Source organism: Nothobranchius furzeri, chromosome 14 (genome assembly GCF_043380555.1).
Source record: "Nothobranchius furzeri strain GRZ-AD chromosome 14, NfurGRZ-RIMD1, whole genome shotgun sequence".
Taxonomy (NCBI): Eukaryota; Metazoa; Chordata; class Actinopteri; order Cyprinodontiformes; family Nothobranchiidae; genus Nothobranchius; species Nothobranchius furzeri.
In genome coordinates this window covers 43,166,812-43,180,869 of record NC_091754.1, presented here as the reverse complement: position 1 = coordinate 43,180,869, position 14,058 = coordinate 43,166,812, and the positions used below count along the sequence as shown (strand labels likewise).

At 41.1% G+C, this 14,058-nt stretch overlaps 1 protein-coding gene across 1 annotated transcript in view; it reads right to left on the bottom strand.

The window, feature by feature from the left end:
• Positions 1-14,058, bottom strand: part of cspg4 (chondroitin sulfate proteoglycan 4) — a 116,848-nt gene that overhangs the window by 9,242 nt on the left and 93,548 nt on the right. The window contains exons 8-10 of the mRNA XM_015974450.3: positions 13,721-13,852; positions 13,192-13,352; positions 5,154-5,337 (exon numbers count right to left, since the gene is read on the bottom strand). Of these exons, the coding sequence (XP_015829936.2) occupies positions 5,154-5,337; positions 13,192-13,352; positions 13,721-13,852 (477 nt within the window). The remainder of the gene's footprint in view (positions 1-5,153; positions 5,338-13,191; positions 13,353-13,720; positions 13,853-14,058) is intronic.

Genomic DNA, 14,058 nt, shown 5'->3' with positions numbered 1-14,058 from the left:
AAAATAATCCAAACGTGAATGAGAGTGATGGACGTGTGAGAAAAAAGTATACTCTCTACGGTTGGGATGAAGAGATCGCCATGCATCACAAAGCCCATAATCACTCATGTACTGTTTAACTATGTTAGCGGATTGCCAATTGCGCTGAGTCCCAGCTGTACTGAGCTTGTCTGTTAAAGTGTCCATCCAAAAATTAAAATCACCTCCAAGTATAAGTGGATAGTCCAAGTGTTCGGAGAGTACAGAGAGAAAATTATGAAAGAATGGAGGGTCATCAATATGTGGGCAGTATATGCTGACGATAAATAAGCTTTGGTTTTGTATAGATATTTTTAACATTATAAATCTACCCTCTGGAACGGAAATTGTGTTCAATACTGTGAAATTGATGTTTTTGTGTATTAAAATAGCTACACCCCTGCAGAGAACATGCTGGGAAACTCAGGTGTTTTAAGTTCATCTGCAGATGTGGCAGATCTATGAGTCTCTTGTAATAATAGTACGTCTGCTTGCACTCTTTTAACTGATCAAACATTTTTAATCTCTTCTCTCTGGAGCCAGCTCCATGTACGTTCCATGAGACAAACCTTAGTGCACCCATAGATGTGTGTGTGAGTAGCTATAATATGACGCCCTCATGTGTATGAGATAAAATAAGTAATTAAACGCATACATTAATCTTATAGTAAATAATAGAGAGTAAATAATAGGGGTATTATTATAATCATTATTATCATTTGCAACGTTAATAAAAAAAATAGTAATAGTAGCAAAAAATATTTTTTTTATTTTCGTACAATATTAACATAAAAATATTAATGCTGATAAAGTATAAATAAATAATAACAATAAACAACAATAATAATAATAATAATAATAATAATAATAATAATAATAATTAGGGATGAGCCAGATACTCGTCTGAAACGAGTATCCGTACGGATAAAGCATTTTTGACGAATACGAGCATGAAACGAGTAAAACTCGTTAATATCTGTAATCGTACTGAAGGAAAATCCTCATTGGGTAACTGACTGTCTTCACGCTCTCTGATTGGCCAGTCACATAGAGCGCCCGCCCCTCCCTACACACAAAACTGCAGCCGGCCGGGAGCACAGTCCGTCCGGCTCATCCACGAACACACACAGACAGCAACGGATCTCTCTGTGCTTGCTTCACTGTTGCTCACTCTTCTTCAGTAGTCCCTAGGCTTTCTTCAGCTCGCCTCATTTTCGGTTGAATATTTAAAGTTACTTTTTTCGTAACATACATGGTGCATTTGACAAGACAGAGCTGACGTGCTGCATCAGTCACTAACTCCGCTCCGGTCGGGTTTTTTTTAAAAAAATTTTTAACTCTCTCTCTCTCTCTCTCTCTCTCTCTCTCTCTCTCTCTCTCTCTCTCTCTCTCTCTCTCTCTCTCTCTCTCTCTCTCTCTCTCTCTCTCTCTCACACACACACACACACACACACACACACACACACACACTCACACACACCTTAATCAACATTGTTTTGTTTAACTATGTGTGGGGGTAAATGCCAAGAACGTTAAGAAAAAAATTAGTTTAGTCAAATTAAAATTAAAAATATATATATAAAGTTGTGTCTGGTTCTAGCATTTCATATTTCCTAGTTCCTACTGCATGAGTTCAGATGTATTAATTCATGCACTTAAATATTAATGTTCTGATTTTATTGAAAAACTTGTTCTGTAATAGTTTCTTTACTATTGTGATCAAAAATATTTAATCTCAATTCTGAGGCTGCTCTGTAAATAGTTTTCAAATAAACAATACACATACCAACTTCTGATCAATCCACATCAATTTCAGACTTAAAATAATTTATTGATGTAAACCACACCCACTTCCGGTTAAACCACGCCCTTTTCCGGGTTATGCCAATCCCATTATGAGTACAGATATAGATACAAATAATTTAGTTGGTTGAACAGATACAGATAGTGGTGTACTCGCTCATCCCTAAGAATAATAACAATAACAAGACAAGCCCAACAGTGTTTTGATTGTGCAATGAAACGTCTTAGGCTACTTATCCGTGTGACTGCGTATGGAGTCTACATGTGTGTGTGTGCGCGCGCGCAAGTTGTGTGCTGCAGTGTGGAAAGAGGGGAAAAAAATTGTGCAATGCAGATGTAAAGACCCAGAAGCAGATAAAAAAAGGGAAAGAAAGGAATTATAAAGGTTAAAAAAAGGAAAAAAGAAGAAAGAAAAGAAAAAGTGTTGTGGGTGTGAGTTGGTGAAGGAACAGGTGAACATTTCTAAATGGATCTAGCAGCTATAAATCCTGACATGTTCAAACCCAGTGAGTGCTTTTAATAATAATAAAGTTGTACCTGAAGTTGTTCTAATAAAGCCAGTCTGTTACTGCTCGTTCTTTGTAGATCTTACCGTCAACAAACAGTTTATCCACGGAGATCACAGCCTGCTGAACTTCTTGAGCAGCAGGAAGAGAACTCGGCGGCGATCCAGAATTTCTTTAGGAAACTGGTCGTTTACGCTGTAGTCTTTACCTTTAAGCTCTCTCCCGCGGCTTTTAACAAGATCTTTCTGCTTAAAGTGCTCAAATTTAGCCACGATGGGACGAGGTCTTCTGCTGTCTGTTCTTCTGGCTCGAAGGCGATGTACCCGATGAAAGGTGATGTTTTTAACCGTTTCCTCAGGTATCTTCTTGTGGGTGTGGAGAAAGTTCTTGATGGTTTGCTCGCAATCCTCCGCTTCTCCTCCGGTCTGCTCTGGAAGGCCTGCAAACACCAGGTTATCTCTCATGCTGGGTGATTGGAGATCCAGAACCGTCTCCTTTAGAGCTTTGTTGTCCTGGGAGATCCGATCTAATCCTGCAGTCAAGGAGGAAACAGATTCCCGCAGAGACGCGTTCTCAGCCGCGAGCCGCTCCACCTGCTCCTGGCTAAACTCCAGAGATGTTCGGAGGTCCTGGAACTCCTTGTGAAGCACCTCTAGCAGGTGGAGTCGTCCCTCAAATCCCAGAAGCCGTTTATCTATGGACTGTAGTTAATCTAAGACATCCTTATGGGGAGATGAGGCCTCGGGCGAGTCCTGGGGACGGCTCCTCTTGGTCCCAGGTGTTTCCGTCTCAGCTGCTGCTGCTTTCTTTGGTCCCATGACAAAAAGCTCAAAAACCTCGTCAATATATATTTGCAAATTTTCTAAATTTTCTCCGCTTACCTCCAGGTTGAGTGTGTTATATTTACTAGATTTATTACATTTTTTGCGTTGTCAGAGAGTAAATTAGGCGAAAATCTGTCTTAATTGTTTGTGGAAGTTGATTAACAAGCTGCCATCCGCTTCAAAACGCCGCCGTGTGTCTGGCGATTGGGCCGTCAGCACATGCTCTCTCCTCAGATCGTTCTACAAAAGGACACTAGGGGGTGCTAAAAGCAAGCCTAGTCTCCCTTTAACACATTGGGTGTCAAGGCGCCTGGCTTTGCGAGGCGATGTCTTGTGAGGTCAGGCGTCTTGTTTACAAGGACACTGTCCTTCCTTGATCAAAGAAAACGGTAAATGGAACAGACTTACATCACATGACCACGGCTTCTGTGTAGATTATGTCATGTGACTCGTAAGGTAACTATATTTTATACATATAAGTTTCAATAGAAATGTATAACGAGCCTTTTACTTAATTGGGTATATATTATTTAAATTAAATACCTGCTAGCCGCCGAAGCTGCAACTACTAAGCAACAAAACAACTATAGCTAACTGCTTTGGATAAAAAAAACATTTTAGATATCAGCCCAACAACTACAATTAGTTAACTTACATTTAAACTGGAAATGTTTCCTGAAGTAGCTGCCAGCTCCTGATCCACCATCCTTATGAAAGTATCGCACTGTATTCTGGGAAATTTTTTACCAAGGCCAGGCTGCAAGGCACCTCCCACGTATTTTCTTGTTACCAAGTTTTTTTTCCGACTGAGAAACTCCAAGAGCGCACATGGGGGGTTGAGAGGGGTGCTGCTAGTCATTGCCTCAGTGCCGCTCTTTCAGTCCCCCAGGCATTGCCTTTTTCCCAGGTATTTTTCACAGGAAGTGGTTGAAATAAGTCAGCCCACGCCTTGACTCCCACTTAAATGAAGGCGGTGTCCTGCCCAATCACAAGTTTGGGGTAAATTTTTAGGGATATTTTAAAAGTTGGGAATGTCTCTGCCCTTGCACTGACGCATTGTGGCGTTCCGTGTCTCCACACCAACACAGACAAAGAAGTATAAATCAGGCCTAATGCACACAAGGCTGAATTATGGTCCCAGTCCTCCCCTGCCATCAGCAAGTTTGCATTCACACGAGCATGTGATCCATTGTTGGGTCAGCGTGGTGAAGCGAATCTTTGCCTGCATAGCAGTGGGGTAGACCTTTTCTGGTGGGTCTGCCTTAACGTCAACGTGCTTTTACACAGATAGTTTGACTGGATATTTAACTATGAATGTTTTTCTACTCAACATCAGCCTCCTTAAACCCAAACCAGGTCTGAATAACCAATGCTATCCTGTCTTCTTTAGGAGCACGTCTCCATCCACCTGCTGCAGAAACAGCTGCTGCGTTCACAAAAACAGATCTGTGCTAAAAACCCGAAATTAACCTGCGTGTTTCCATTACAGACTTGAGCATGTTTGTCAAATGATTTGTGCAATAATCAGATATTTATTTTACTTCCACAAAATGCAAGTTCTGGATGAGATATTACAGAAACGGGGATGCTTGCTATCAAATTTAAAAACCAGCGCTCGTTAATTAGGCCGTCATTTATTCAAGTCAGGTAGTCTAAATGACGGCAGGGAGGCTCGCTGGCTGTTGCACACATGTGCAGTGGGCTTTATTTTACTCCAACAAAATGGAATGACGATCAGACAAAACCACCTCTCTCAATCGGATTGAAATTTCGTTCTGATTAGGCCAAATCGAATCAGAACATTGCGATTGATGTTTACATGCAGAATTTTTGATCTGATTGGGTGTTCAATCCAATTAATTGTGTCCATGTAAACGTGGCTAATGAGAGCGAAGGAGACAGTGGAAATCCCATCCACCCCGCTGTTGTTGGACAAACCAATCACAGAAACCCTAACCCAAAAGTGTTCCTGTCATTAGTGTTTGGAACTGTGGTGTTTTACCTGTGTTCCTCCACAGCTGTGAGGAGATGTTGCTGTGAGCTGCATAAAAGGAGACGGTGATGGGCAGAGCGTGTCGGACGTCTGGAGCTGGCTGGGATGACACAGCAAACTCCATGGAGTCCCTCACCACCCAGAAAGGCTTGTTGGGGAGCTGGTGCTCATAGTACACCACTCCCGACTCCAGCTGAGCATCAAGGGTGAGAAAGAAACTAGTGAGGATAGTTGGGTCAAATAAAACATAATCGTCAATTCCTAAAGCAGGCCTCACACGTTTTATTACAGAACAAACCTCCATCCGCTCATTTTAGTTGATTATACACTTTTTATTCTGGCTGCACCTTAAGATGGAGTTTTTCACTTTGACAGGATAAAAACAGACATTGTTTTTTTTGGAAAATGACTTTGACCATCTTCCATCCCTCTGAGGTGCAGAAATGAAAGCCGTGGTTTGGCTGATCTGAACTAGGATCAGGGGTTAGATGGCCTCAGTTCCCTCTCTGAGGTCACTTACAAGATTCTGCAGCATCCCCTATAGCACTGGGGTTTCAGAACCTTTATTATGGAAAAGTAAGTACATAAGTTAGAAGTAAAATCAGTGGTGGACTGGTCATCTGTGGGTTCTGGAGAGGACCAGAATGGCCGGTGTGCTCTAGGACAGGTGTTGCCCTTAACCCCTCCCCCGTCCCATTGTAAGATCAAGCAGGCTGCAGCAACGTCCAGCCTCCACTCACAGTGGGCCAGTACCATCACTTCTAATTTTGCGTTTTCCACTCATTTATTAGTCAAAATCTCCGAGATTTTTGATAAAATATCTGTCCGTACTCAAACACCAGCTGTCAAATATCCCCTCCCGATATGACGGACTCGGGCCCCATGAGGCTTTGCATTTTTGGCATGAGGAGAAGGAACATCGTGAGGTGCACAGTGACTGTAGAAAATGGACCATGCGTACAGCTCTGTAGGCTCAGGCAGAGGAGAGAAAAAAAGTTATCCAACATCTTGTACATTCCCGCAATGATCTGACCAACCAGTGGTTAAATGTGCCGACAGGCATATGGATAGATGACATCCAAACAGAAACAAGAAAAAAAATATCAAAACAAAACAAGACCAGTGCTTTATTTAAAAGTGGGCATGTTGTTGAAGAAACTTTGTGGGATTAAACATCCCAGCTGCTGCTGATCATCAGACGGAAGAGAGGATAATTCTGTCTGGATGTGGATTACATTTTACAGCAGCCCTGATTGTCATTTATAAAGCCTAAACCTTCACCTGCATCTTATATTAGCCTTTCAATCCAAAGTATTAATATTGGTGTTTACAATATGAACAAAACCACCCATATTGTCTGTCTGAGATTATCATCAGCTCAGCTCAGAAGCAGCACAGCATCGATGACCTCATTGATGACTTTCAATCCATGAGAAGGAGATGCGTCTTCTTCCACTGTTGAAATAGGCTGTTTATTTAATCAAGCCTACAAAGTTTTAAACCTAAATGGCACTAATGATCATTCTTTTTCAATGAGGAGGGGCAGCCTTCTCTGGAAGTTTCACTATATCAGAAAGCAAGTTTAAAGGAACAATAATCCAGTCCAGGTTCTTTAGCTTTACACAGAAGAACAGATAAAACATGCATATCTAGCTAGCTGTTGAATACTTCTACATCAGCTCTTCTATGAGAATGCTTTTTTAAATCAACAGATAAAACTTCCTGCTATTTTTATTACTATCTCCACCATCTCAGTTATGGTGCCAGCCCTCCCCCACCCCCCACCCCACCCCCACCCCCCCACTGGTCCTTTTCTGGCCCGTTTGTTGGTTCAATAATAATAATGTTAGTAAGTACGTTTTATCTATATGGCACTCATCACACAGAAAATCACAAGGTGCTTCACATAGATCAAAACAAAACAAATAATGTCATAAAATCATAAAGATAAAAACTAAGTCATAAAATTAAAAAATTTCATAAACAGATGAAAGATTAAAAATTAGAGTTAAAAATAAGAAAATAAAACATTTATTTAAAAGCAGCTTTAAATAAAATAGTCTTCAGCTGTTTTTTAAAGTGTCCAGACTGTCAATACTAGATAAGGATAAAGGAAGATCATTCCAAAGACGGGGTGCTACAGTCTGGAAGGAGTGATCACCTCGACTTTTATATCTGGTCTTTGGAACTTTTAGAAGGTTCTGGTGTGTGGACCTGAGTGCTCGGGTTGGAGCATAAGGCTTTAACAGTTCAGTAATATAGGGAGGAGCTTGACCATGTAGAGCCCTGAAAGTTATAATCAGGATTCTAAAATGAACTCTAAAGTTAACGGGTAACCAGTGCAGAGACTTCAGAATAGGAGTGAGGAGTGCTCTTCTGTTAGCTCCAGTTAGGAGCCTCGCTGCAGAGTTCTGGACCAACTGAAGGTGTTCAAAGGCTTTTTTTTTAAAACATGTGAAGAGTGTGTTACAATAATCTAGACGGGAGGAGATAAAGGCATGGAGAACCATTTCTAGTTCATGTTTTGACACCAACCTTCGCAGTTTGGAGATATTTCTTAAGTGATGAAAACAGTTTTGGACAAATGTTATTGAGCTGCCTTCAAGAGACATTGACTGGACGAAAACAACAAAATTCCTTAAGTTCGTCTTGACGGCAGTGGATGAATGACCAAGCTTTAGACTAATCAGGGGAACCGTGCTCTCAGGGGCAATGATCAGATATTCAGTCTTTTCAGAGTTTCACTGAAGGAAGTTATCTTCTAGCCAGCTGGTGATAGCTGATAGACACTCTAGTAATTCAGACAGTTTGTAGAACTCAGAATCCTTGACCCACTGGAGGCAGGCGTTGCAGATTTGCAACAGTTAAAACCTACCTACCTGGTTACTCCACATAAGTCATGAGTATTTTTTAACTCAGAAGTACTTTGAAGGACTTAGTTGTTCATCCTTTTATCAAAACTTATTTTGAGCCTGAGATGGTTAAAGGAGGAGTACAGCTGAATATCATCTGCATACAGGTGATAATAGAAATTATAAAAATAATCAATCATCTGTCCAAGAGGGTGTATGTACAGCAGAAACAACAGTGGACCCAAAACAGAGCCTTGGGGTACCCCACAATACAGATCGGTAGAATCTAACTTGATTAGGTTTATTCAGACACTGTAACTTCTGTTAGGAGGTACAATCTAAACCAGTCTAGAATAGTTCCAGAGATCCCCACTGAGTCACCAAGTCTGTTAATTAAAGCTGCTTTCTGGAGTTTTACCTTTTCAGAAATGATGTATGATTTCTCAGAAATTCGTAAAAGTAATTGTCTCATCATGTACTGTGATATAATGTAAGCAATACTTTTTTCTTTTTTGCTAAGCACGCCCCCTGCCCCACAGAGCTCCGTATAATAGGATACTGAGCGCTGACCAGAACTAACCAATAGCGTTAGACTACCACTTAAATGCTTCAAATTTAAGGAATACCTCGGCTGCAGAGTTGATGAACTTACAAGTACATCTATAAAATATAGATATATGAAAACACAACATGACATAAAAATGATACTTGTAAAACAACGTGTTTTAGCTGTTTGTCGGCTACAGAAGCACATTTGTGAACGGAAACATGAAGTCGCCATCTTAAAAAAAGAGAGCAACAGATTTTTTGTGTGATATGCTTGTCAGCCACTAGATGGTGCCATCGGATAAGAGAAATACTCCGAAAAGAAGCTTTAAGGTGTTGTGATCAACAGTGTCAAAAGCTGTAGAAAGATCTAACAATACTAACACTGTGAACCCCCCGTCGTCTGCAGCCATCATGGTGTCATTGGAAACTTTAAGCAAAGCTGTTTCTGTTGAATGCTTTTCACCAAAACCAGACTGGAATTTATCAAAACTGTTGTGAGGGAACAGAGCCAGATTGTTGAGATCAATTAGTAAAATCCATAATTTGGTCAAACATCTTAACGAACAAGGTGGTAAGAATGATGTCAAGAATACCTGAAGTTGGTTTCATGTGTTTCTGAATTAAGCAAATGTCCTGGAAATCTACAGGAGTCAAGGCAGTCCATGATTGGGAGGGAGGGGTTGGATTGGGGGGGGGGGGGGAGGAAGTAGATGGGGTGAAAAACTTGCCCTGATATTTCAAATTTTATTCTCAAAGACTGCTAGAAAGTTGTTACAGTCAGACCTTGAGTAAACTGACATAAGAGGGGTGTGAGGTGAAACAGTCTGGTTTATGGTGTCAAACAGGACTTTAGAGTTATTTTTGTTTACAGCAATCAGCTGAACAAAGTAAGTGGTCATGGAAGTTTTCACCATCCCATTCAGAGATGTTATCAGTTCTTTAATTATTCTTTAATTCAATTCTTTAATTAAACCCTAACATTTACAAAATGACAAAGAATGCTGGGAAATCTGTTGATCCAATCAAGTTTATATGTCATCAGTGATGAACCATCTAGTTTAGCTTTTTAGTGGAGAAAAGCTAGTAAGCCTTTTAGTTCTGCACAAATGTTTGGATGGCAAACAAAACACACAAGAAAGACGTGAGTATGCGCAGCTGCAGCTAGCATGGCCAGCCATGCCGATGCTTCCCTGTGGTCCTCTGTGTAGAGGAGGCTGAGTCTAAACTGCAGTTGCAGCTTCAGCAGTTCCAGTTTGTCTAACCCAGCCGAACCCAAACAACTAAACTCCGAAACTTGTCTGGAAAAAAAATGTCTCTGAAAATTCCCCTCTGATGATGATGGAATATGGGAGCTGGATTTCCTCTCTACCATCAACAAGTTTACTGAGCTGAGTTAAAATCTATTTTGGTGAGTTCAGTTTCGCTGCTGGTCAGGTTGTGTGTGTGTGTGTGTGTGTGTGTGTGTGTGTGTGTGTGTGTGTTGGCTGTATCAGGCTGGTTTTGTTCATTTACAGATGAATGAGTGAAACAGGAACCACTGATACAGTAGATGGGATCTAGAAGGCTGACTCAATTATATACTTAATTTTTAAGAAACGTACAATCAGAGACTCATTTTACTCTAATAATCTTTATAATGATTCTGAAAAAAGTTTTGAACACACTAACACACACATGTACGAGGGCCTGCATGGTAACACAGGATTAACAGCTTGTATCTTTCTACTTGACTTTAACAAGCAGCTGCTCTTTTCCTGTTGATGCTGTTTTGTTGTGTGCAGAATCAAAGATTATGCACATGTGTGTGTTTAGTGCATGTATTTGAACCAACACAACCCCAGCTCTTTGTTGACATATTTTTCATCTTTGTGCGCATGCACGAGTGGCTGGGTGGCAGAAAGTGTACGTTTAAAACCCTGATGTGTAAACACTTTACCATCCAGACAGGAGGAGGTTTAGACAGACGCTGATTGAAGACTAAATTAAAGTTATTAAAAGCCCACATGAGCTCTGGGATGACGGAAAACGTTAGTCCGATTCGGTTTTTAATTTTTCACCAATCTGCTGGGGAGATGTTCATTTTTACTTAACAGAAAACTCTGCACCGTCACTCCTGAAAATTAAAGGCTTTCAAATGTCTGGAGGCCTACAATGATTTTGTTTCAAGGGGGATTTCAGGCCCTCTCCATTGCAACATGACTGCATCATCGGGGTCATTTAGGTTTACAACTTAGTAGGCACAGAATAAATTAGCGTCTTTCAACAATGGAAGAGGCATGTCTCCTTTTTCTTATTGATAAGTCATCCATGAGATCATTTATGCGGATATCTAGAGATGAAACTCTAGTTCTGGGCTGGAGATGCGAGGACATGAAGGGGTGCCTGGGCCTACCATCACAAATCACCTACAGCTTTCCAACAACCCTACAGCATTCAGAGACTTTTTTGGACATTTCTATTTGTAATGTGATTTACCTCTGGTTTAACAGTGTCTTGGCACCTCTTTCATGGGAGTGTGATCAGCATTTAAAGATGAATGGTGGGAAAATTACAGGGGTTCGGGGGGAGGGGGGGGATTTTTGTTTTGGATCAATACTATAATAAACTGTTGTACTCAAAAAATGACTGACTCTTTTTTATTTTTTTAAACATATTCCAAGTATGAGGTTTGTTTATTCAGTGTTTGTAATATTCAGGTTTAATTAATAAATTTTTACATGAATGTAGCAGGAATATTCTCTAGATTTCAGACATTAATTGTTAAATCACTTCTCTTATGCTTCATTCACTTGTGGGGTTCTTCAGGGTTCTGTATTAGGCCCGTAGTTTTCATGATATCTGCTGCCTTTGGGTCTGATTTTCAGGAAACAGGTGTCATTTCCACTGCTATGCAGATGATACTCAGCAATACATCCCCTTTAACAGAGGTCATCATCCGTCTTTGAATTCCCTCTCAGAATATCTTGGTGAGGTTAGAAAATGGATGTTTTCGAACTTCCTTCTTTTTATGGAAAAGGAAACATAGGTGTGTAGTTAATGCCCATTGTCTCGTCTGGGGACTGGACCTCGGTCCATTTGCATCTTTTTAGAAACCTAAAGAGACATCCCCGAGGGTTGGCTTGGACAGGGATCTTATCTTGGACAGGCAAATCAGTGCAGTGACTAAATTTAGTTATCATTTGAGAAGGGTCACCAAAGGTAAAAAACTTACTTTTGAAAAAATTTTTTGAGACAGCAACTCACGATTTTATTACTTCAAGACTTAATTACTGTAGTTGGTTGTACTTTGGTGTTTCCCAGTCTCATCTCTGTTAGTCTTCAGTTGGTGCAGAATATGGCTGCACCTCTGCTCTCTGGGATGAGAAAGATGGAGCATACTACTCCAGTTTTGGCAGTTTTTTTTCCCTTCTAGTTGTTGAAAATTGTCTACTTTATATGCCCTCAACAAATGTTCATGCATAAAAAAAATGAAGATTAAATTAAACAGCTGATTTTTTATTAATTTTCTGTTCAGTGTGGTTTAAAATTTCAGGAACATGTATTTTTCTCGCGTCTTTGACAGTAAAAATAGGCATGTTGTGTAAGACTGTCTCTTCTGGCTTTTTAAGCTCTAAATAGATTGAAAGAATAAATCCCTTTTAATGAGGCGTTTGCTAGTTTATTTGTGACCTTTCCACTGGGGGGCAGTGTAGCACCAGAGAGGAAACATTTGCTCAGTTGAAGAAGATTCTCGTCGACCAATCAGAGAGCAGGGTTCTCTACTCCTGACCAATCACAGGCGGCGGTTGATTACCTCTGAGCTGAGCTGATGACAGCCAGGCTACTCAGGTGTTCTTGTGCTGTAGATAAACCCAAGGATTGCTGTAAAGACTGACACTAGTCAGTGACTCGATGCAACCTGCTGGGTTCCTTATATAGGAAACTTTTTACTGACTGGCTTCATGAACTGACCTGTATTGGAATGTTTACTGTGTGAAGGTCCTTGAGACGACTTGTTGTGATTTGTTGCTATAGAAATAAACAACAGAATTTAATAAATGACACTGATGCTGCTGTAAACTTCCATCTCCAGTCCACATCCAGACACAATTATTCTCTCTTCTGTCTCATGAGCAGCAGCTGGGATGTTTATGCACACAAAGCTTTTCAACACACTCCTCTGGTTTATGTTTTCCTTCTTGTGCTTGCTCCTTATCTATATTTCTGTTTGGATGCCATCTCTTCCACACCTGACCACTGGTTGGTCAGGTGCCGTCAGTTATTGTGGGAGCATGCATGGTGTCAGAAAACTTGTCGCTTTTTTTTCTCTTCATGCCAGAGCTGAGGGAGCTGAGGGTGCAGTGTGCTTCATGGCAGTGACGCCTCTTTTGCGCATTTAGAGAGAATGCGCCTGTGGTGCTGCGGCGGGAGGAGGACATCTGCCAGGGAACAGAGAGCAGAAGCAGGATCGTGCGCACGAGCAGGTGAAGCGCATCGACAATTACGTCTTCCCCTCTGTTTTGTTTTTAACTGTAAAACTGATTGTGTTAATTATTAAACTGAAAGTAGTTTATTTAAACTTTAAACATTTATTTTGTCTACCAACGGCTCTTCCCCCCAAACCCCATCAGAAACCACGGCATAAGCAAGTGTGGTGTGTGAGCTACCTGTGACTGGGAGAACTGGTTTATTTCTTCAAACTGGTTCCTGTCATTGGCTAAGAGGAGCCTCCCTAAACGAGGAGGACGGACGAGCAGGAAGTTGATCTCATTCCCATCCTCATCGGTTTTAGCTGCAAGATTGGCTCTTGTGATGGGTTGTCGTGTTCCTGTGAAAATACACACACACACACACACACACACACACACACACACACACACACACACACACACACACACACACACACACACACACACACACACGCACGCACACACACACACACACACACGCACACGCACACACACAAACACACATGCATACAATAATATGTTGCTAAACCAGTAACTCTATCACTTTAAAGGTGATTTATATCCTTCAGCAAACAGGCTGGATCTTCATGGTGGTCCAGACAAGAGGTATGAAGTTGTGTTGGTCAGTCTAAACAAGTAGGTGTCTCCAGCATCCTCCTGTCCTTCTGCCTCAGCCTGAGTTCCCTCAGCCTGTTTAAAGAGTCACAGCTGAAAATCTGATTCTCACCTGGAAACATCACCAGCTCCTCCTTAGTTACTATGGTGATGGTGAGAGGCCTGACTGTCACGACAAATGGGTAGAGAGGAGATGTGTGCTCTCCATCTGTTACGGTGAAGCTAAAACCTCCAGACTCTTCACCTGAGGAGGAAAAGAAGAGGAGTTTCTTGTTCAGATGTGATGACGCTTAGGTTAACGCCTCTTCAAATTTCTCCCATCTGGTTGGTCCAAGTTTATAAACAAATGCTTCTTAATAGTGAAATCACTTCCTGTTTTTGCATTTTACAGTTCCACCAGAGCTCTGAGTTTCAGAGCTCATGCCAAATGACCATCCAGCAGGGAATCAA